Source organism: Carcharhinus amblyrhynchos, chromosome 1 (assembly GCF_965287045.1).
Source record: "Carcharhinus amblyrhynchos chromosome 1, sCarAmb.v2.hapA, whole genome shotgun sequence".
Lineage (NCBI taxonomy): Eukaryota > Metazoa > Chordata > Chondrichthyes > Carcharhiniformes > Carcharhinidae > Carcharhinus > Carcharhinus amblyrhynchos.
Genome location: NC_137324.1, coordinates 89,674,711 through 89,698,972, shown reverse-complemented (window position 1 = coordinate 89,698,972; position 24,262 = coordinate 89,674,711). Strand labels below are relative to the sequence as shown.

At 41.8% G+C, this 24,262-nt stretch overlaps 1 protein-coding gene across 1 annotated transcript in view; it reads left to right on the top strand.

Moving 5' to 3' along the window:
* The first annotated feature begins 3,913 nt into the window (after positions 1-3,913).
* nwd2 (NACHT and WD repeat domain containing 2) overlaps positions 3,914-24,262 on the top strand; it is a 124,775-nt gene continuing 104,426 nt past the window's right edge. Inside the window, exon 1 of the mRNA XM_080189059.1 lies at positions 3,914-4,652. Within this exon, the coding sequence (XP_080045185.1) occupies positions 4,502-4,652 (151 nt within the window). The 5' untranslated portion in view covers positions 3,914-4,501. The remainder of the gene's footprint in view (positions 4,653-24,262) is intronic.

Genomic DNA, 24,262 nt, shown 5'->3' with positions numbered 1-24,262 from the left:
ATGTAATTCCCAAAGGTGAATGGTGAGCAGGAACACTCGTAGGCTATTTATCTATGGGGGAGCGTTGCCAAGAAACAATCCTTGTTGGTCTAGCAGCGTACAGCTGAGAATTCAAATCCCACCACAGCACCAGAATGAAATGGCACCCATATCTGAAAGAAGAGCATTGGCACTTTTCAAAATCGCATCAGCTCCAGCTTTTAACTGCACTTGTCACTGATGGAGATACAATGGGCCCAAATTTACTATCGCATTGTGCCCGTTTTCACGTGCCAAAACTTGGTAAAGTCAGGTGTTAGGCAAGTAGCGTGATCTGCCTCTATGCCTTTTCCCCCTTTACAAAGGCCCAAAAATTGGCGCGATTGGGACCGTGCCTGAAATGGCCATTTAAGTGCGTTTGCATGCATTTAAATTGATTTAATGGATAGCACGCCCAACTTTACCAGAACTTCCCCATTTACATGCTCCATGTAAGTCTGATTATGTTCTTATGATTCAGACGCTCCATCAGTGAGAGTTAGCGAGGAGGTAAATGCCTAGCGCCCAATGGCTCTCTGCTTGAGATCGGTAGGGTGGGGGCATGGTGGATCCGCTGCCACTCTGCTTGAGATCAGTGCAGCGGAGAGAGGGGGGGTCCACTGCCACTCTGCCTGAAATCAGTGGGCGTGAAAGGGAGTTCGCTGCAACTCTGCCTGAGATCAGTGGAAGGGAAAGGAGATCCCCTGCCATTCTGCCTGAGTTCATCAGGAATGAAAAGGGGTTCACTGCCACCCTGCCTGAGATCAGTGGAGGGGAAGGGGATGGGGAGATAATGGGTCACTAATGTTGGGGGAGTTGGGGCAATGTCTGTTGAGGAGGCATTATCTGGTCCAGAAGGGACGTGGCAGGGAGCAGCATTCTATCATTTTTTTCTGCGCATGCAAAGAGCCGATTGGAGCTGCGAGGTTTTGGGTGCGTTATACCCCACCTACAGGCTTGCACAGCATGATTTGGACTCGCTGATATTTTTTCAGGCAGAGTGCATATGGGGGTGCCTCAGAACAGGTCTAAAAGTCACATCTGAAACACTCGCAGTGCAGCATTTAGAATTAAAATGGTAAAAAGGGCCCAGTGTGTACTACGTTTCAAAGTAATTTGCAGAGTAACCATTATTGAAAAAGGTTCATTTGTCGAACATTACATGGAAAGCTTGATGCAGGAGTGAGGACAAGTTCAGATGCTAGTGTTTTGATAATGGCAGCAGAACCAGGGTGGCACAGTGATTAGCACTGCTGTCTCACAGCACCAGGGAACTGGGTTCAATTCTGGCCTCAGGTGCCTGTCTGTGTTAAGTCTGCATGTTCTCCTCGTGTCTGCATGGGTTTCCTCTGGGTATTCCAGTTTTTTCCTATGCTCCAAGTTGTGCTAGTTAGGTTAATTGGCCATGCTAAGTTGCTGCTTAATGTCAGGGGGACTAGCAGGGTATATAAGTTAAAGGATAGAGCCTGGGTGGGATTGTATTTGGGGCATGCTTGATGGGCTGAATGACCTCATAGAAAGCATAGAATCATAGAAATGCTACATTGCAGAAAGAGGCTATTTGGCCCATCGAGCCTACACTGACCACAATCCCATCCAGGCCCTACTATATCCACCCACTAATCCCTCTAACCTACGCATCTCAGGACACTAAGGGGCAATTTTAGCATGGGCAATCACCCTAACCCACACATCTCTGGACTCCTTCTGCACTGTGGGGATTCTGGGATTTTATGATTTATGACCTTTCAAAAATTGGGAATAACAGAATTCCTGATTGGGTATAATACAATAAATTGCTAAAGTACAGCACCGCCACATGCATGTACATTCCAGTTGGTCGTTACATTTAGCACATTTGATGTTATCTGAACTGGGATAGACAGGAGAAGGTTAGAACATACACAAACATACTACATCCAAGAGAATACAAGCTTCATAATGATGGGGATGATAATTACAACTTTGATAATTAACCAATTAACACATTCATTCTCCATGTGTATTTCCCTATTTTGTTTCCAGGTGATTATTCCGCTTTGTTTCCCCGTATGTCTGTCCAACAACTGACAAATGCAGAATATAATTTAATTCAGTTCAAACCGATTTCCCTTTTCAGACAAATGACATTTCCAGGACGTTATTGAAAACTAGTATTTTGGGTACAAATAATGAATCATTTGTCAGCAAGTTGAATGAAGTCAGCGAAGCAGTCGACATGGATGGGTCACACACACACACATTGAAGGACAGGGCAATTCACAGGTACCATTAATATTGCGAGATTTCGCTTAAGCAACCGATTCAAATCCCCCCACACGCTGCCTGGAAAATTAGTTCAGCTGAAACTAAAGCCGGATTCTTGCCAGGCCGGGCATGTTGTGATTCCTTTCAGCTGAATCACTGACCCCATTTAACTCGGGGTAAAAAAAAATGTTCCTAATAGTGTTGCCCGAATATCTCCTGTAGGTAGAGAGGGGCATTAGCCGTTCTTGTGACCTCAAATTTGAGTTCAGATAGTGGAGCAATCTAAAGAAGCTGATTGGGAACGTTCAAGATCAATGGTCATTGTTAGTGCCTGTCACTGAACGGGAAATTGTCGTGCATTTATAAAACGAAATATTGTCTCTCAGCAATCAGTACAAATTCCACCGTTTCCAGATTTTGTTCTATAATCACAAACTAGAATGAAGGTCTAATCTCGGTTTAATGTAGGTTACTGACCTGAAGGAGACACGGAAAATGTCACTATCCAATGGGTTTCAGGTGATACCATTCTCTTTGGCATTACTCAGATCCTTTTTTTTCTGCCATTATTGACCATCTCAATGTATGTGTTATTTAAAAAAAACACTGGCAGATGTTTGAACTACTTATTTAGTATTTTCCCTGTGACATTTAACTCAAAGCTGCCATCGGTGTCCCACAGTTCTCGTATTGATTACGCGTATTAAAAATTAAATTTCCCTGGAATCTGAGCCGGAGATGAAGAGATTTCAAAGCGATCTGAGTGTGAATATGAAGCGCTCTGGGTGATAGATGTAGCTGTCCCCAGTTGTGCGCCTGCTGGGTTCACATGTGGTTTTTGCTGCAGCTGATCGCATTTATATCGCAGGCTGGTGCACAGAGTAAGCTCAGTCTGCTCTTGAGATCCTGTCTCTGAAACTCAGTCTGCTCTGAGGTCCTGTCTCTAAAACACAGTCTGCTCTTGAGACCCTGTCTCTAAAACTCAGTGTGGTCTGAGGTTTAGTATCTGAAGCTTAGTCTGCTCTGAGATTTAGTCTGTCAAGCTTAGCCTGCAGTTTAGTCTGCTGTAAGATCCAGTCGCTGAAGCTTAGTCTGCTCTGAGCTTCAGTCTCTAAAGCTGTGTGCTGTGATATTCAGTCTCTAAAGCTCAGTGTGCTCTCCAGTGTCTGCTCACTCGGGAGAGGGCTTTTTGCAGCGCTCTCTCAGCCTGCTCTGATACAACTGGAAATGTAACTACTCTCTGGGGCGCTCTGTGAACCAGGTGACTCTGGTCACAACATCTTCTCTCCGAGGTTGTTGGGAGCCACATCTGACTGGAGCTCTCGGAGCTCTGGGCACCTCCTGGTTTCCCGCAGGAGCTCTCTCTCTCTCTCTCTCTACCAGGACATTTCTCCGCGTTCAGCGACTAGAGCCGTTCTGAGAAATCAGGCAGGAGGCGTTTCACCTCATCTGTCTTCTCCCGGCTCTGAGCGAAATCTCTGAAGGAGAGAGGAGGGCGGATTGAACACTAATCGATCTGAGAGAGACAGAGAGAGGGTGGCGACCACAAGCGGCAGCGGCTGGGAGGAGTGAAGAGCAGCTCCGGCTCTCTGCAGCGGGAGGATCAGCCTCCCTCCCACCCCCCGGTCTGAAACCCCTGTGTCCCCGCCATGGCAAGTCAGTGAGAGCCTCCTCCCAGAGCCCTGCGGCTCTCCATGTCCTCCTGCCAGGAGGGAGGGAGGGAGCGGGATGTCCTGTGAGAGGTGTTTGTCCTCTCTCTCTCTCTACTTATTCCCCCTCAAGTTTCTGACTGCTTTCAGAGCAGTCCTTTGAAGACCATGAGCTAACTCGACCGCTTTCCATCCACTGAGCAAGCAGGCACTTTAACCAGAAAAGTGACTGATAAAGAATTGGATTTCTTTTATTTTCTGTAATTTGTAGTATTTGACCCCCCATTAAGTCATGCCCTGAGCTGGACCCTTCCTGATTTAGTATTTTGCGCAAATGATGTGAGATGTTGAGCTAATCGGACTCCACTCGCTGGATTTTGCGGGCTTTTCTTGGGGAGAGCGTTGCTGGAGCTCTCGGATGGAGGCTGGGGGGTTCCCCGGCTACTGGCTGCCCCATCACTAGCTGCTGTGTGCCTGCAGTCGCAGAGCCAGCCTTCCCTTGCCTGTCCCTGCACCCTATTTATTTTAAAAAGAAAAGCCCCCTATTTCTCGCTTGGCGTGTGTCCCCCTTTCCAGTGACAGTGAAGATGTTGATGTGGTCGGTGCCAGGCTCCAGGCTGCCCTCTCCCCGGGACTCGGCGCTCCGCCGGGCGGCACTGACTGGAGCAGTGGCCGCTCTCCCCCAGCATCTCCCCGGCAGCAGAAGCATCAAAGTCTTCATCAGCTCCAATCCCGAAGGTAGGAATTCAACATTTAAGCTTCATTCTTTCAAACTTACACCGCACTAGGGTGCCATCCGTTCATGTCTTTTTGAAAAAAAAGTTTGGTGACGAAGTTTTTTAAAAATAATAATTTTAAATATATTCCCCAAGTTTGAATGTTCCCCAAGTTTGGTCTACGGGTTATCAGTCATTGTTTGGTCGCTGCCATTATTGCATTTAAGTCACTTTATTATAAATATCTATTAAATGTGAGCCGCGGTATCAATAATTTACTGCTCTCTCAAAACTAAAATTCAATGGTTTTAACTCCATCACATTTACCAGCACAGCTTTGTTTTAGTTAATTCAAAATGTGATTAATCAGATACTGTAAATAAAGCGATTTATAGCTTTAAAAAAATCTTCTTGGTACTGGAAGTTTCACTGAGGAAAAAAGTCCTTGGAAGATAATTTAATTAAACGTATACCTGTTCGCTGGTTATGTTAGAGCTGTCTTAGTCAGTCACTGTCAAACAAACCTGCCGATTAAGCTGAGTGCAACCTGCTCTATTTATAAATACAAGAAGAGGGAATATTGTTGAGTGAAAGGTTATGTGTGCTAGTGGCTGTATAGGAGACCATCCCCACAAATTAAACCGATCCACCTCCTGGATAATGCCATCTTTCACCATTATATCACATTTCCATTCTTCTCTATGGCTTCCATTCAGTCTTTAAGAGTGTGACCGCAGTTTTTTGTCGGTTTGATTCTTGCCTCGGGATGGCTGAAATTATTCCTGGCTGTTGCTATCACCTGGTAATTTGTCTTAAGAGGCAAGTTACCGGGTGAATTGGCACTGGTGAATGGAGTGACATGATTAGTGATGTGAGCACATCATTTGACCCAATCCTTTCCAGGAATCGGAGTCAGGTTGCAGGCTGGCAGGAATGGCCAGCTGCCGTATCCGGCCTCAGCTCAGCTGCACAACAGCAGGGCAGTGGGGATGCTGTTTCGCTTCCAATTTTTCTTTAACATGATATTAATCTGTGATCATTTTGAGATTAGTAGTATTGAAATAGATTTTATGTGAACATTGTGGATTGGGAAATTGGAAGCAGGTACTTATATTTTTTTTCTGGAACTTAAACACATGAAATGCCTATCATGGAAATGTCTCACGATGTCTGGAATGAGAGGGGAAATGATGGGCATAGGATGGCATTGCTTATTACATGAAGGAGAGAAATTGCTCTCTTAATCTGTAATAGATGAGGTCATGCATCAGATATATAGATCTGCTTCACAAACCTTATGTCCCCATTTTATACACTGTACACTTATTTGGGGTTTTTTTTGCTTGAAGTCTCAAGGGGTGCTGTTGTGTTTTCAGGCATTCGAGTTTTTTCTCTATGTTTGAAGTTTCAGGAAGTACAGTTATACTTTCAAGCCCAAGAATCTGTAGACGATGTGATAATGAAGAGGATTGTGAAGCATAAATATTTGTGGAGCTGAGTGCATTTCGGGCGGCTGAGAGCGTGAATGGTGCTTAATTATTTCCAGATTGAAGCGTCAAGTTAGTTTTTTTTAATTAATAAAATCAATTTTGTTCAATAATTACCATCTATAAATCAACATCACAAAATGTTGATAGTGTTATTAAGAATTGCACAGGGAATAGGGTTTGTTTTCATTGTGGTTAAGGAGGCTCAAGTAAAAAGTTCAGTGTCTGCGATTTGTTGGTGTTACATTATCAATAATTAGTTTCAAGGTGAAAATATACCTAAACACTCCTAATTGTGTTTACAAAATGTTATCATCAGTTGGAAATTTCCAACAGCCAGTTTGTATTTTCGACATGAATGTCATGTTATGGGATTTTTTTAACCATTTAGCCACAAAGGAACTAGAGTAAAAAGTTGTATTTTCATGCTTTGTTTTTAGCCAACACTATCCCCACAATGTTTAAAAAATATATTTAATAGATGCAAGCTAATTAATGTGAGAAATGGAAGTTGTTTCTCCCAGAGGGTAAACAACAAACAATTCATCCAAAAATACATCTCACACTGATCTGGATAATTGTGACATTGCGTAATTGTGTAGTCAATGGAAATAAAAGTCTGGAAGATTTAAAACTGGCTGCTGATGTGCTATTACATAGAGTCAAAATTACTCCCCATGTGTTGAGAAGTCTTAGATTCCTTGTACCTGAGAAGGTGAGAAGTGGTAGCATGAATCCCCTCCCTTTCCACCTCTTGGCTGACCGCAACAGGTGTTTTTAAAATAATTTGCTGTCAATTTGGTGAGGATTGGGTGGCACAGTGGCACAATGGTTAGCACTACTACCTTACAGTGCCAGGGACCCGGGTTCAATTCCAGCCTCAGGTCACTATGTGGAGTTTGTACATTTCCCCCATGTCTGCATGGGTTTCTTCCAGGTGCTCCAGTTTCCTCCCCCAGCCCATGTGGGAGGAAACTGGAGCACCCAAAGGAAATCCATGTGCGCGTTAGGTTGATTGGCCGTGCTAAATTGACCCTAGTGTCAGAGGATTAGCAGGGTAATTATGTGGGGTTATGGGAATAGGGCCTGAGTGAGATTGTAATCAGTGCAGATTCCTTGGGCTGAATGGCCTCCTTCTGCACTGTAGGCATTCTATGATTTAACTATTTAGTGCTTTGTCTGTAGAAGATGCAGACGCAGACAGGTTTTCTCAAAGAGTGGTATTTATTGTTCTTAACGCCTGATAGACAACATTTTAAAAATGCTCCAACTTGCATGTGCATCCAAGGGATGCATGCACGTACAGGTAAGTAACAAGGAGCGAAAGTAAGTAAACTGTTTAATAATGTCTGAAAGAAAGCCAGTTATTTATGTACCTGTAGGTGGATGTGTTGGATGGTTTCAGAGCATGTTTGGTTATTTTTCCTTGTTCTACACTGACAAGTTGAAGTCTTGATGAACAATCTCCATCTTTTCCTCTGAATTTGGTGGTTTACATTGAAGATGCCTCCTGTGGTATTTAGCTGGTCAGTATCTGAGACAGGCTCATGCTTGCAGAATGGCTGAGGAAAGAGAGAGGAACCATGAGGTCTCTTCTCACTACTACCCACTCATGTTCTGTCTGTCTCCATCACTGAAAAAAGCTTTTTTAACCATAAGGGAGGGTTAGTTTAATATCATGTGATCACCGTTCACAGACTAGTCACTTATCAAATATGGTCACAGCAAGTTAGAGAATCTTCATTCCAGGTCCATTGTTTAAAGTAATGTGGAGTCCTCCTCTCCGCCAAGGTCCATTGTCCAAAGTGATTAACAACTCAGTTCACACCCATCTGACTAAACAGAATATGTCAGGAAGTCTGAGAGTAATTCAGAGGATGAGTCTTATACACTCGTTTCAGTGATTTGTTTTGTTGGGCTACTTCCAGACTAATAGTTTTACAATTTGCTAGTTGAAATTATGTAAATAGTTGGCCATTTTAAGAACTGCTGTTTGGTCACTGTTTTTAAAACTTATTCTGTGGGTTCATCTCACTCAACAAATAAAGTCATTTTTGATATAAAACATAGTTGTATAACAAGATTTTCAGGTGAAAGTTGCAATTAAAAAATGAACAATAAAGAAAAGTTTTACTTTGGTGCAAGCCCAAGGTGTAAATATAGAATAACATTGGCCTAGATTTTCCAGTCAGCAATGGTGCCACAACGGTTGCTGCTCTCTACGATTTAACATGAGCCCCATCCTCTTCTCACTGTTGCAACTGGAATTTCTTATCCGAGAGTGAGGAACAGGCTATAATGGCAGGAATCCATGAGCAGGAGTGGCAAGGCCATACACTGTTTTGATGTCACCAGCTCAAGTAACTTCCCTTAAAGTCAGCATGCTTGCAAAGTTACAGTGAGTTTTTCTTTGGTGAATTGTTTGAGGCTTTTTTTAAAAACTATTTCAACATTTCAAAGTCTTAATTATTGTGAATTTGGAGTAGAATGGGAGTACGGCTGCTGGTGTTACTCGTTCAATGTTAAATACATTTTTAGGCTCTGTGCTGCAGCTTCTACTGTTAATCACTGTCAACATAGGTCCTAAGCATTGGTTAACAGTTGGAATAGCATGGGGTAAATATCTGAGTAAAGTCACAGGCATGAAGTCCAAGTCTTCAATGCTCAGTGTCGTGGTAACGGTATCCTTGGAGGGGCCCAAGCAATGTGATTCTGCCAATTGGAAATCTCAATGTTTCAGATTAATACTGGCATGTGCCCTGGACTCTCAGCATTGTTAGAAGATCCAGGCCATTACTTTCACAATAATTCACATCTTCCCACCAATACATAACAGGGATTAGCACCAGGCCAATATTGGATTGCACTGAGTTTTGCAAATTTTCTTTAGAACTCAAGAAATTCTATAAAGCCCAGAATATTAATTAAGTTTTTTACCGTTAAGAAACTACTAATAGTAAATGCCGTGTGGCATTGGAATTATGATAATATCTTGTACTCCCAGAAAGGTCACATTGAAGATATGACTACAACACATATACAGATGAGCTGTACTGCTCCCCACTGGGAGCATGAGATCCATGAACTTACCCTTTCGTTCAATGATATCATATTCAGATCGTCAATAAGCCACTTGTATGAATCTATCAGTTCTAGTACATCACTCTTCAGGACAAAAACTTTGTATGCTAAACTTGTATTATTTTCTCATGTAGGAAGTTTTAAACAGCATCACACTGAAGTCTATAGCTATGGCTATAGTCATGGTTTCAGTCAGGGTTGAGCAATAATCTGAAAATTTGTTCATTAAAATTAACAGCGCTTTCCAGAAAACATGGTGGCTCAGTGCATGCTTTCTAGAGAAATATGAAAGTGCTTTTAATTAGATTCAAACATTATAACATAGCTCATGGAAGAATGAGCTACTTAAGAAATGAGCTGCAAAATGCAATTATGACTGATGACACCTCCACACGACGTATGATCCAGAATGAGCCAGGATCTACAGAATAGGTATTTGTGGGTCAATTTTTCTGAATCATCAGTGAGTGAGAGAATTTGCCTGCTGGAACTGTGCATCAGTAAAGTGTAAACTCATAAGCTCCTTTGCTGATGAACAATCACCAAATGTAATGGTTTGAAAAATGTAACAAAAAACAAAGGTTTATGTTTGTGCTAAAGCAATCTTCAACTGCTTTGATCAGTTAAAGTCCTTGCAGTAACCCCTGCAGATGGTCTACTATAATTTTGTTCTGGAGGCTTTTCCAGTTTAAAGTTTATTTATTAGTGTCACAAGCAGGCTTACAGTAATACTGCAATGAAGTTACTGTGAAGATCCTCTCATTGCCACACTCCAGCACCTGTTGGGGTACACTGAGGGAGAATTTAGCACGGCCAATGCACCTAACCCACACATCTTTCGGACTGCGGGAGGAAACCAGAGCACTTGGAGGAAATCATGCAGACAAGGAGAGAACATGCAGACTCCAGACATGATCCAAGCCAGGCATCGAAGCGATGAGGTAGCAGTGCTAATCGCTGTGCCACCATGCTGCCCCAATAAGCTAAGATCAGTCAAATTATTTTTCATCTGTATATGTGTTTGGGACTTTCAAATGATCGATACTGATTTTACATGGTCTTTGTTTTTCTAGCACAGTTCTTTGGGGCAGGTTAGGTCATTAAGCTCAACTAGCCTGATCTGCCATTCAATAAGAGCATGGCTATTCTGGTTGTGGCTTCAAATCCAAGCCTGCCGCACACACCACCTCCCCCTCCCCCTCACCGTCACCCCACCCCCACCACACACACATACAAACACACACACACACACCCCATCTCACTGCCATGACACTTGCTTCCTTATCTAGTCTTGAGAAAATTCAATGATCCAACCACACTGCTTTCTGGGGAAGAGAATTTCACAGTCTAATGACCCACTGAGAGAAAATATGTCTTATCCCCATCTTAAAGGGAGACTTCTTATTCTTAAACAGTGTCCTCTAGTTCTAGTCTCTCCCACAGAGGAAACTTCCACCTGGGATCTACAATATCAAATTCCTCTCAAGATCTTGTATGTTTTAATAGGATCACCTTTCATTCTTCTAAACTCCGATGGCTAAAGGCTATAATCTTTCTTCACAAGCTAAGCCCTTCATCTCAGGAATGAGTGAAATAAACTTTCTCTTATCCGCTTCTAATGCAATTATTTCCTTTTTCGAATAAGGAGACCAAAATTGTACATAGTACTCTGGATATGGTCTCACCAAGGTGTTGTACAGCAATACTAAAACCTCCCTACTTTTATAGTCAATTCCCCTTGCAATAAATATCAATATACCATTTACCTTCCTAATAACCTGCTGTACCTACCTGCTAACATTTTGTGATTCATACACCAGGACACCCAGATCCCTCTGTGTCACAAAGTTTTGCAATCTCTCTCCATTTAAATAGCATACAGCTTTTCTATTTTTCCTGCCAAAGTGATCAAGTTTGCATTTCCCTATATTGTATTGCATCTGCCAATTTTCGCCCACTCACTTAATCTATCCGTATTCTTTTATTAACTCTTGACAAACTTACTTTCCTAACTATCGGGTTGCCATTGACAGATTCAACCAGCAAATGTTCAGTCCCTTCATCTAAGCCATTGACTTAGACTGTAAGTAGCCCCAGTGACACTCACTAGTTATAGCTTGCCAATCTGAAAATCACCCATTTACCATTACTTTCTGCTTCTTGTTACCATGGATAAAGGATTAGTTAGCTAATATGTTACCCCCTACACCATCAGCTCCTATTTTGTGCAGCAATCTTTGATATGACACCTTATCAAATGCCTTTTGGAAATCCAAGTACTCCATATCTACAGATTTCCCTTTATCCACCTTGCTAGTTACTTCCTCAAAGAACTCTGTAATAAATTAGTTAAACATGAGTTCCCTTTTACAAAACAATGCGGACTCTGCCTGATCCCATTATGATTTCTTCAGTATTCTGCTATAACCTGCTTAATCATGGATTCTAGCAATTTTTCGATGACAGTTGTTAGGCTAACTAGCCTATAGTTTCCTGCTTTATGTCTCCGTCTTTTCTTGAATAAGAAGTGTCACATTCACCACTTGCCAACTAGCGGGGTCCTGTCCACAAGGTAAGGAATTTTGGAAGATTATAACTCATGCCTGTACTTTCATTGTAGCCACTTTTAAGACCCGAGGCTGCAGACCATCTGGTTCTGGGAATTTTCCCAATGCCTTTTCCCGGTGATGGGATTGTTTTAAGTCACCCCTTGATTTTCAAGTTCATTTGGGAAGATTTCTAAGATTTCTACAGTGAAAATGGACAGTACTTGCTCAACTTCTCCACTATTTCCTTCTTTTCTATTATCAGTTCTCCAGATTCATGTTCTAAAAGACCAACACTAGCTTTTATTACTCTTTTCCTATTTAAACTATTTTTTAATTCTAAAAAGTAGGATTAAATTTAAATCTTTATTAATTTAAAGATTAATAAAGTAATCTTTATCTTATTAAAGATTAAAAAGATAATCTTATGATCTGTTTTTACATAATGGGCTTGCTTTATCTGGTTCCCTACATTCTCTCGTGATTTATTGTATTAGTAATTCTTTGCCAATCCTTGAAGTCTGTGATTTCCTGACCTATCACTAATCTTTATAGATTTATACAGCATTTCTTTCAATTTGTCCTTAACTTCCTTATTTAGCCACAGATGATGCATCGTTTATTAGGAATGTTTGCTGAGAATTATTAAATATCCTCTTTAAAAGTCTGTTATTTCCCCTCTAATGTCCCAAACTTTAACCTAGTTTCCCTATTCACTTCAGTTAGCTCTACCTTCATACCCTCATAATTGTTTTTATTCAGATTTAAAATGTTTGTCTTAATCGCACACTTTTTGTTATGGCCGCTGTCACTTATTGACTATCATCTAATCAATAACCAATCTGACTTGTATCTTGCGCCCTGTAGTACAAATTTATGCGACTTCTGCATTGTAGTCCAGGCTATGAAATGGGAGATGATGGTTTCACTGGACTATCAACCCAGAGGTCCAAACTAATACTCTTGGGACATGGGTTCAAATTCCAGTAGAAGTCAGTGGAATTTAAATTCAATTTAAAAAAACATGAAATGCAGTCCTAGAATCAGTAATGGTGACCATAACGACTGTCCTTGGTTGTCATAAAGATCCATTTTGTTCATTAATGTCCTTTTGGGTCCTTACCTGGTCTGACCTACATGAGTCCAAATCCACAACAATGTGATTGACTTTTAAGGCCTAGCAAGCTATGCAGTTCAAGAGCAATTAAAAAGGGCAACAAACTGTAGCCTTGCCAGGGATGCTCACAGTCCATGAAAGACTTTTTTAAAACTGCATTTATTGCTTTTACACTTAACCATTTCACAAATGTGTAAGGCCCTCTCAAGCCAGAATCATTTAGATTTTATCATCCATTTATATTGACTTATTAGATTCTCCAAGTTTTGATTTGATTTTATTATTGTCATATGTATTGGGATACAGTGAAAAGTATTGTTTCATGCGCACGATTCAGACAAAACATACCACTCATAGAATACATAGGGAGGAGGAGAGGGTGCAGAATGTAATGTTACTGTCATAGCCAGGGTGTAGAGAAAGATCAACTTAATATATGCTAGGTCCATTCAAAAATCTGATGGCAGCAGGGAAGAAGCTGTTCTTGAGTCGGTTCGTACATGATCCCAGACTCTTGTACCTTTTTCCCAATGGAAGAAAGTGGAAGAGAGTATGCTGGTTGCTTTTTTGAGGCAGTGGGAAGTGTAGACAGAGTCAGTGGATGGGAGGCTGGTTTGCACAATGGACTGGGCTACATTCATAATCCTTTATAGTTTCTTGCATATATAAGAAATATATGCAATTTCTTATTCAGAGCAGGAGCCATACCAAGCTGTGCTACATCTGGAAAGGATACTTTCTATAGTGCATTTGTAAAAAATTGGTGAGTGTTGAAGTGGACATGCCAAATTTCCTTAGCCTCCTGAGAAAATATAGGCGTTGGTAGGCTTTCTTAACCGTAGCATCAGTGTGGAGGGACTAGGACAGGTTGTTGGTGATGAGGATACCAAGAAACTTGAAGCTTTTGACCATTTCCATTTTGTCCCTGTTGATGTAGATAGGGGCATGTCCTCCACTATGCTTCCTGAAATCGATGATTACCTCCTTAATTTTACTGACATTGAGGGAGAGATTATTGCCATTGTACCATTTCACCAGATTCTCTATCTGTTTCCTGTATTCCATCTCACCATTGTTTGTGAGCTGACCCACTATGGTTTGGAATGGAATTTGGCCACACAGTCATAAGCATATAAACAGTATAGTAAGGAGCTGAGGACACAGCCTTGCAGGGCACCAGTGTTGAGGGTGATCATGGAGGAGGTGTTGTTGCCTATCCTTACTGATTGCAGTCTGTGGGTTAGGAAGGCTAGAATCCAGTCACAGAGGGAGTCCTAGTCCTTGGCCATGGAGTTTGTAGATGATTTTTGTTGGGCTAACAATGTTAAAGGCTGAGCTATAGTCAATAAATAGGAGTCTGACATAAGTGTACTTGCTATCCAGGTTTTCCAGCGTTAGGTGTAGGGCCGGGGAGATGGCATCCGCTGTGGACCTGTTGCAACAATAGGTGAACTGTATGGATCCAGGCAATTTGTTTGACAGGAGTTGGTGCATGCCATGACTAATCTTTCGAAGAAGTTTGAAGCAGATTACCGACCGACTAATTTACTTTTTATTGTTCCTTCAAGCAAATTCATATTGGGCAAAATAGGTCATTTAAGTCTAAACCTAAATTTTCCTGAAAACTTGCATCTGAATGGTAAACACCATTATTATAGTGTAGAAGTTCCAGGAAAATTATGGCATGAATGAATTATGCCGCTTTTCTGTGCTGCACCCGCAGTTTCCTGGGCCATTTGCTGAAGGTTTTGCTGAAATAATTAAATGAATTATAATAACTCTTGTTCCTTGATGCACACATGTTCTGGTAACTTGTGTTACAAGCCAGGTTGGATACTTCAAGGTGTCCTGTGAAACTTGCCTAACCTGTAATATTTTATGTTGAATTTGGCTAGGATGAACGTGAGAGGTTTCACTTCAGGTAATTCAACTGAGCCACGAGGATCAAAAGCAAAGTTTAATTAAGAATACTGTTGACATGTACAGTAAGACAATGGCAAGACAATTTAACCATTACAAACAAGCAACAGAACAATCGCAGTAATGTATAACTCTTAAGGGAATATCTCTAATGTATTCCAGCCAAAGTCAACATCCAATACACAAAACCCTCCAAATAAACACAATACAGCATAGGTCAATGTCCACTTGTTACAGGAATCCTACCTCCTGGTTTGAATGCCGAAAATCCCTTGTGAAGAAACTCAGAAGAGGTTATACTCGAATCTGCTTCCCAAAACACAGCTTCTTTCAGGCAGGATGGCAATAAGCCTCTCCTTCACTAACTGATAATAATTTCAGAACCGAACAAAGAGGGAGAGAGACTGCTTCTGAGCTTGCTGCTAAATGACTTCCAAAACGAACTGAAAGCCCAAAGGAAAAAAGACCCTATCACCTGACGAAACTGAAAACCCTATCACCTGACGACAACAGCTCAGCTCCACCCCCAATGACATTGCTGAAGCTGTAAGCTGCATGCTTTTTTTTAAAAAAAACTTTCTTAATGGTACACTCACGTTACACATGCAAGGCTTCCATTGTGCACACATCTAGATATGTCAGAATTGTTGTAATAATTTTTTGGCACATACTTAAACGTAACTGAATGGGATCCTAGAGTGAATTCCTTCCACATGTAGCCCAGTGTTTTGCTGTTTACTGGCCACAAAATAAGTCTTAAGCTGCTTAAACACACCTCCACATGAACTGAAATTCGCAGGCTTCCCAGCTGGGTGTTTCTCAGTGGTGGAAGGTGGTGTGCTGTTTGCTAGCAGTGGGATTCTCTGTCCCGCTGCTGTCAATGGGATTTCCCATTAATGTCACCCCATGTCGCCATGAAACCCACAGGCAGGGCTAAGTTGCTGACGGGAACAGAAGATCCCATGGGTGCAAACGGCCAAATCTTTGTATGTCCATACTAATGATCACTTGTGAGTCTTCCTCCAGATCTCCAATTGAGTTTCACACACAAACCTTGCTAATAACGGTACCATCCCAATTAATATGGTTACAAGCCCCACTATCCCTCTTCCAGGGTTACATCAATTTATTACGATATTGAAAATTAAGACGACTCTAGGCAGCATCAGCTTCAGGCACATTATTGTCTATTTGCTTCTAACTTCTGATATGCCACTGTGCTTACTATGGAGCATTCTAATTAAAAATGAAGGAAAACATGGAAGAAGTTTGTGGCAACAGATCTCTCTATTGTTGCAGGAATATCTGGGCCCATTATGTTTGTGGACTACAAGTAACTATTGTGTCCTTCTGCGAACATAAGAGATAACATAACTCTTGATATATATCATGCTGATTATGTGAAGAGTATGTATCGGGGACAAAGAATAGGTATTTTTACATATTTTTTCCAGTTAGTTGTGTGCTACATACTGATCATCTCTTTTTCTCTGCAATCATCCATTCACTTCTCCCATGAGTTCCACTTTTTCATTTGTTACTGTCATTTCTGTTTTTAATGTGCACACTGCTCTATGTTTAGAATTTTAAACAGAGGAGTATAAAGAAGCTTTCATTCATGCAGCATCTTAATGATATCTCTCAATTTACAAACAATGTGTTTCTTTGCAATACTACAAACACATATTTCATTTCATGAAGTTGTTTTGGTGCTATGCATGCTGGTTTACAAGCAAAATGGCATCTGTGATGCAACAGCGTGGCTGTCACCAAACAAAGTCATGATGATGGCATTAGCATGAGCATTAAGTGTGTGCTGGAAATATGCAGAGAAGACGAAACTTGATGTAAAAATGCAATGTTAAATTGACGCCAGTGCTATTATTTTGTACCTTTCCATTCTTGTGCTCTCTTTTATGCACACATAATTGAACATGCTTTTAGCAGCATCAAGGGCTCCCTGTTATTGCTATTTAAAGGCTCTATCATACAACTTTTGGGTTATTACTCATCCATGGGAGGTAGACTTTGCTGGCAAAACCAGCATTTATTGCCCTTGGCAAGTCTGTCTTCCTGACCCACTGCATGGCAGATCTAGTGGTTAGTATAGTATCCCTGCCTCTGAGCCAGATGCCTTAGGTTCAAGTCCCATTCCAGAACTACAGACCACTCCAAGGTTCAAAAGCCGATAATTGACCTACTGATCTTTAAGACACTTTACATTAATGGTACCAAACAAACAGGCAAAATGAACCATTGGAGTTTACATGGTATTGAGACACTCACAAAGCTAGGAGTTTCAGGAATTTTACTCAGCACCGGTCAGGCAGTGATGTAGTGCCAAATTTTGAGGTGTAGGAACTCTCCAAAAATCTGTTAGCCACGTCATTTATAAATCTACCACTATGTTGTTTTCCAATATAATTAATCATTTGAGGCCCCAAACATTAGTAAAACTACACTTTAAAGTCAAAACTATTAGTGCCAGTAGCATTTTATTCCAAACCATGTCATATTTTAAATCTTTTATGGGATAATCTTACCAAAAAATTCTAAGTGCCAAACATACATGAAGAAACGGGAGAGAATCACATTTTTTTTTGGGATGAGATAAAAATGGAATCTTATCAGACTCTGTCAAAAAAATGAAGTGCTACCTTTTTCTCGTTAGCAGGAGGAGGGTGTGAGCCCTAGCTTGCCAAAAGCTGGCAGATAGCAGCAGAGGGTGCCATTGCACATTTATAAAGAACACAGAGATCTGTCATTCACTGTCTCTCCCAGCTATATCTGGCCTTTGTGGTTAAATCCACTCCCCCACCCCCACCCCCACACCAATAGCACTCCCCTCACAAGCTTTTAAATTAAATTGTACTGAGTTTCCCCTTTACTGACATTTGTACTTTTGATGAACATTTGGGACCTTTATCCATTGTAATTACTGTTGTTTTCTTCCTATTTGGATATTGCTCAATTAACTCATTACTGCTGAACAACAATGTGCTGAACATCAGAACAAGTGCAAAGGGATTTCTCGAAATATGATACACTGACAAGAGGCTCAGGAATTGTTTTCAATGCCAATATGATATTTGATTTATGACAATGATTTCAGAACGATTTTTCTTTGCATCCTTTTGTTACAATTTTTGTTCATGTGGTTTACCCAGTTTGGGATCCTTTGTAGCTTCTCTTTTCCAGCACTGCCCAATTGTAAATTGAAATTGTGAAAAGCCGACAGTGCTGGCAAAATTTGCAGATTCCTACTTAGTGGCTTAATAGTCTGAGCAAATTCAAAAGAATGCTTCACCAGTAAATAATCAACCCAGTATCTGATAAATAATTAACAAATAGAATTGCTTATCTGTAGTTTAAAATGTAATTACAAGGACAAGCTGATTCTGAAGGTTTTCCATTTCTAAGTCTTTACAGTGCACTCTTACAATAAAAAAAATTGTCAATTCTTCTCAGAAAATTACAGAAAACATAGTTTATCTGTGATTTGGTTCAATATAAAGTTGGCATTTGTGGAATCAAATGATGATTTCTACTTCTCAATCCTCCTCAGCAGCAGTGCAGCATTGAGTGAAATTGACCTGACGGGCTTGAAAAAGTCCAAAGTTCAGATTTGTTTTAAGCTAGTCTGTCAGCTCCTAAACTCTGGCTACTCAATGTGGAGGATGAGAATTCAGTTTAAAACACCAAGCCCAGGACCCCTCTCCCTTGGGTTCCAGTGTTTGGAACGTCCGCACCCCCTCTCCCAGGCCCTGGTTGGAGTAGCCCCATCTGTACTCTGGCAGCAATATACCCCTGATGTCAAGAATGGTATCTGACTTGGTGGGAAAACAGTAGATGATAGTTTTCCTAAAGGTCTGCTGCTCCTGTCCTTCTAAAGAGTCAAGGTCATGATTGCTGGTGCCATTGAAGACTTACTGAATTACTGCATTGCATCTTGTAGATGGCACATAGTGCAGAAATGGTACATCAGCGGTGGAATGTGTAAACGTTTGAAGTGCTGGATGGCTGATCAAGCAGGCTGTGTTGCCTTGGATGTTGTCGAGCTTGAAGTGTTGTTGAAGCTGTATTCCTTCAGGCCAGTGAGGGCATTCCAACACACACCTGATTTGTACCTTTGTACAATTGAAAGATTTTCTGGAATTGAGAGGCAAGCTACTTGTCACAGAATACTGAGCCACTGACCTGCGCTTTTAGCTACAGTATTTGTGTTTAGTGCAGTTAAGCCTGTGGTGAATGGTGACCACACATCTCTTCATGTGTAGCTCCTGCACCAAGGCCTCCAGTTTGACGTCTAAGAACCTCCTGGTCAGTGCTGTCATTTCCCTGTTTCGTATTCAATCTCGCATTTGTATATTTCAGTTTTAGTTTGCATTTTAGGAAGTCGGTTTTGATTTCTGACTTTTTTAGGACTCTGTCTCTTCTCTCAGTTAATTGTGACAGGAATATAATGGAGACAGAAGCCTTCCAGTCTAGAGGAGTGAGTGGGTGGAAACTATAATGCCACAAGGATGATATAATTGTGAAAACAGCATGTCAGAACAAACCAGGTTATCTCTAATATTGTGATGAATGATTTTCATTTTTTGCAGTTTGCACAATATGGGAGAATAAAAACAATGCTGGAGTAGTTATTGTATCTTCCCCTAGAGAATAGTAAGAAGTTGAGTGATTCATTGCTTGACTAATAGACTGACAAGGATGGAGCCATTCTTTATACCGTAGAACCTTAGAATGATTTTATTTAAAATATATTATTTTGTGGAGTGAGGATATCACAGGCACGGCCAACGTTTACAGTCCATTATTTATGCAGCACATAAGGAGACCTTCCATGACATTATGCACATGGAAGCTTTTTGGTAGATCTATCCCGTTATTCCCATTCCCCTGCTCAATCCCTATAGCCTTGTAAATATTTCACTTTATATATTTAACCAATTTGCTTTTGAATGTTACTTTTGAATCTGCTTCCATACCCTTTCATAGAACATAGAACATTACAGCGCAGTACAGGCCCTTCAGCCCTCGATGTTGCGCCGACCAGTGGAATGCATCTAATAACCCTCTAACCTAAACTATTCCAATGTTATCCATATGCCTATCCACTGACCATTTGAATGCCCTTAAAGTTGGCGAGTCCACAACTGCTGCAGGCAGGGCATTCCATGACCTTACTACCCTCTGAGTAAAGAACCTACCTCTGACATCTGTCCTATAATTACCACCCCTCAATTTAAAGCTATGTCCCCTCGTGTTAGCCATCACCATCCGAGGTGAAAGACTCTCACTGCCCACCCTATCCAATCCTTTGGTCATCTTGTATGATCAAAGAAAGTTTCTGGCAGTGCTTTCCAGATCACAATGGCTAGCTATGTTTCTTCATGCTGTCTCAGTTCTTTTGCCATTCACCTTAAATCTCTTCTCTGGTTACTGTGTCCTCTGTTACTGGAAACAGTTTCTCCTGATTTACTCTATCAATGCGCCTCAGTGCTTTTGAACACTTATATCATATGTCCTTTTGACCTCCTCTGCTGTAAGTAGAACAGCTTGATCTCTTGACATAATAAAATTCTCTTATCTGGGATTCTAATCCCACATTCTAGTAAACCTCTTCTGCGTCCTCTCTGACACTTTATCATCCATCCTAAAGACAGAGATTTGAACGCAATACTCCATATGAGGCCTAGCTAGTATTTTTGTGAAGGCACAGCGTAACTTCCTTGTATTTATACATTCATTCTCCATCAATAAAACCAAGGATTCCATATGCTTTTTTTTAAATAGCCTTGACTAGTCCTGTCACCTTCAAAGATTTGCATACATCCTCTTTCAGTTTTAAGTTTTTACGTTAATGTCACAAGTAGGCTTTCTGCAACGAAGGAGGTGATTCTCTCAAAAGTGCTGAATTGGCAGGAAAACTGTTCTAAATCCTGACTGTTTTGTCAGTTCAGCTTCTCACCTGAATCTCAGCACTCTATGTACTGCAGAGGTCCCAGTCGTGAATCTCATTAAAAACACAGAGGGGTGGGCCCTATTTGTGCCAGAATCTGACAGTTCTGGAACTCTGCGCATGTGTAATGGACCAGATCTGTCAGACTCCTCGTTTGCTGGCCAGCCCGACCACTGGCCAGCCAGGGACCGCCGCAGTGCTGCCCCTCCAGCATCCCCCCCTCCCCCACAGCCTGATCATGGCCCCTACAGCAATTTCCGGGCTAACCCTGCCTCTCATCCGACCCCCGTCCCCCTGTCCCGATGTCCAGGCCCTACCCCTGCAAAAGTGGTGATTTTCCCCACCCCTCACATCCTGGCAGACCACACCTCCCCCCCACCCATCCCAATCTCTCTCCATTCCAAACTGATCCTGCCTGCAGAGCGGCAACGGGACCCCCCCCACCCCACCAGTCACCCCTAGGCCCCACCCACAATAGACCCCACCCCCTTGGCACTGCCCCATGCCTGGTGGGCAGTGCCAAGATGCCCCCTGGGCCTGGGCACTTTGCCTCTTGGGCAATGCCAGGAGGTACAGGCTAAAGGCATCACCCCCCCACCACCCAACCCCCTGGGAGGCCCCAATTGCCCCCACTTCAATTCGGGCTAGTTCCCCGAACGTGTGGAGCTAGCATAATCCTTGCCGGAATAAAGTACTCCTGGCAGGATAGAAGATTCAATTGGGACCCAGAAGTTCCAGATAATGAACTGATAAACATATTTAAAATACATTTTAAAAAGAATTCAAATTACTTACCTGCCTTCCCTGCCAGTTTCCAGCGTGGTCTGACCAGCCACTGTTCACCAGCTCTGGGAGGTGTGCATGTGTTCCCGGTGCATGCGCAAATCCCAGTACAAGGCTGGCGACGTGCATCCCCCCACCTCAACGCGACAGAAAAGTTGCGGGTGGCGATGGGAGAATCGCAGCCAAAGTTACTGAAAATCTCCTAGTCGCCACACTCTGGCACCTGTTCAGGTACACTGAGGAAGAATTTAACATGGCCAACGCATCCAACCAGCACATATTTTGAACTGTGTGAGGAAACCGGAGCACCCGGTGGAAACCCACGCAGACACAGGGAGAACGCGCAAATTCCACACAGAGTGACCCAAGCCAGGAATCGAACCCAGGTTGCTGGCACTGTGTGGCAGCAGTGCTAACCACTGCACCACTTGCTCTGCACTCACTTTACAATTTTACCCTTTATTTTATGTGGTCTCTCCCCATTCTTTCTACCAAATTGCATTATTTCACACTTACATGCATTAAGTTCCATCAGTCATGCATCTGCTCATTTTATCAGTCTTTGTCCTTCTGAAATCAGTTCCTATTTTCCTCGTTGTTTGCCACGCATGGAAGTATCATCTGCAAACTCTGAATTGTGCCCTGTATATCAAAGTCCAGATCATTAATGTATTTCCAAAAGAATAGTGATCCAAATGTCTCTAGGGCAAACCACATTATACCCTTTCCCATCTGTAAAACAACAATTCATCATTACTCTTTGATTCTGTCCCTTAGTCCATTTTGTATTCATGCTGGAACTGTTCCTTTAATCCCAAGGGCTTTAATTTTGTTCACAGCTCTATTATTGTGGTACTTTGCCAAACACCTTTTAGAAAGTCCACACACATGTCAACCATATTACCCTTATTGACACTTTCCATTCCTTAACTGAAGGATCTGACAAAGTTAATCAAAGATTCACAGATTCACATTGACTTTCATTTTTTAGCCCATAATTTTCCAATGTCAGTTGGTTATGTTCCAAATTATTTGGCTGACTGGTTTGCAGTTAGGTTTATCTGTCTCCAACTCTACCCTCCACACCCATGGCACCATCCCCAGGTCCAAAGAAGAGTGAAAAGTTGTGGCCACAGCCTCTACCTCCCTCAACCCAGCCTGCATTTCATCTGAATCAAGTAAACTTTCTACTTTATCTATTTTCATCCCATCTTCTATTTGCCTTTTCCTTTGCTGGTACGCTGGCAGAATCCCCTTAAGTCTTCATTTAACACCTCAACCATGGCCTCTGACTCCACAAGAAGATTACCTTTTCAGTCCCTCATCCACCCTTTCTTTGACTGCCATTTTAATATTTATCAGAGACTTTTAGGTTTCATTTTATTTCAAACACGAATCTATTCTTATTTTCCTTTACCCCTCATTCTGTGATGTCAATATCCTCTTTGGAACTCTCCGCCTCAGAAGACAGTAGAGGTAGGGTCATTGAATATTTTTAAGGTGGAAGTAAATATATTGTGGGAAATTGCCTTTCAGCATCATAAAAATTCTAATCTGCCCAGTCTTGTTTTCATGAGAATAATTTCTAGAATCCACAGAGAACCGTCCCCGAAGTTTCTCATGTAGATGTATTTCCTAGTTTGAAGTCTCTATCCACTTTTCTGGGCTTCTTGTTTTAACTTGACATTACAAATTTTATTCAAAATCTTTTGACGAATTGGTAGATATGAATATTGGACCATCTCTGTTACACTATAATGCTGCAGGTTTAACATGGTTAAAAAGGTTCCCTGGGGAACCATTCTCTGAATCCACAATACAGTGAAGAGCAGGCACATTCATGAGGTACAAGTAGTGATAGGGTCTGCTTCAAGCAAGGCTACTGAAACAGGCAAAACATGCACTGCCCAGACTGAAGGATGAAACCATCTTGGACCGGACTTCACAAATAAACCAGCTCGAGATAAGGAATTGATTCAACTAAATTGCGTCGCCATGTCCAAAGTGGCTCCAGGTAAGTGGCCTTTCCCTAGATATGGAGGTAGACATAGGGATTGTTGTATCTATTTTGGGGAGCAAACCTTTAGGAAACTCCAATTGGGCATTTTGCCTTTAAGCCTGTGGGATATGAAGACTAGACTAATCACATACACTGGAGAAGCCTTGTGTATTGTTGGGACTACTAAATCCCAGTTACGCACAGGCAACAGACAGTCCGACTCCTCCCAATAATGGTGCAAGGACAAATGCCCGGTCTTTTGGGAATGGAATGGCTACAGAAAATCCATCTGGACTGGCAACACATCTTTAAAATGGGTACTGGCAATTTAGACAAAGTCATGACAAGCATCCCGAAGTGTTGCAAGAAAGCCTCACAAAGATTAAAGGTGCCAGGACCAAGATCTATGTAGATCAAAAGGCCTGACCTAAAGACTTCAAGGCATGACCGGTCCCTTATATGCCAAAGTAGAGGCCAAGTTAGACTGTCAAGTGGAATTTAGTATTATACACCCAATACAATTTGCTGACTGTGACGTGCTAGTAGTCCCAGTTTTAAAACCTGACATTTATGTCTATCTCTGTGGGGATTAGAAGTTGACGGTCAACAGAGCCTCCTGCTTAAAGATATCCAATGCCATGCGTAGAAGACTTGTATGCAAATCTGGCTGAGGGTCATACATTTTCTAAATTAGACATGAGCCATGTCTACCTCCAGCTGGAGCTTGAGATGTC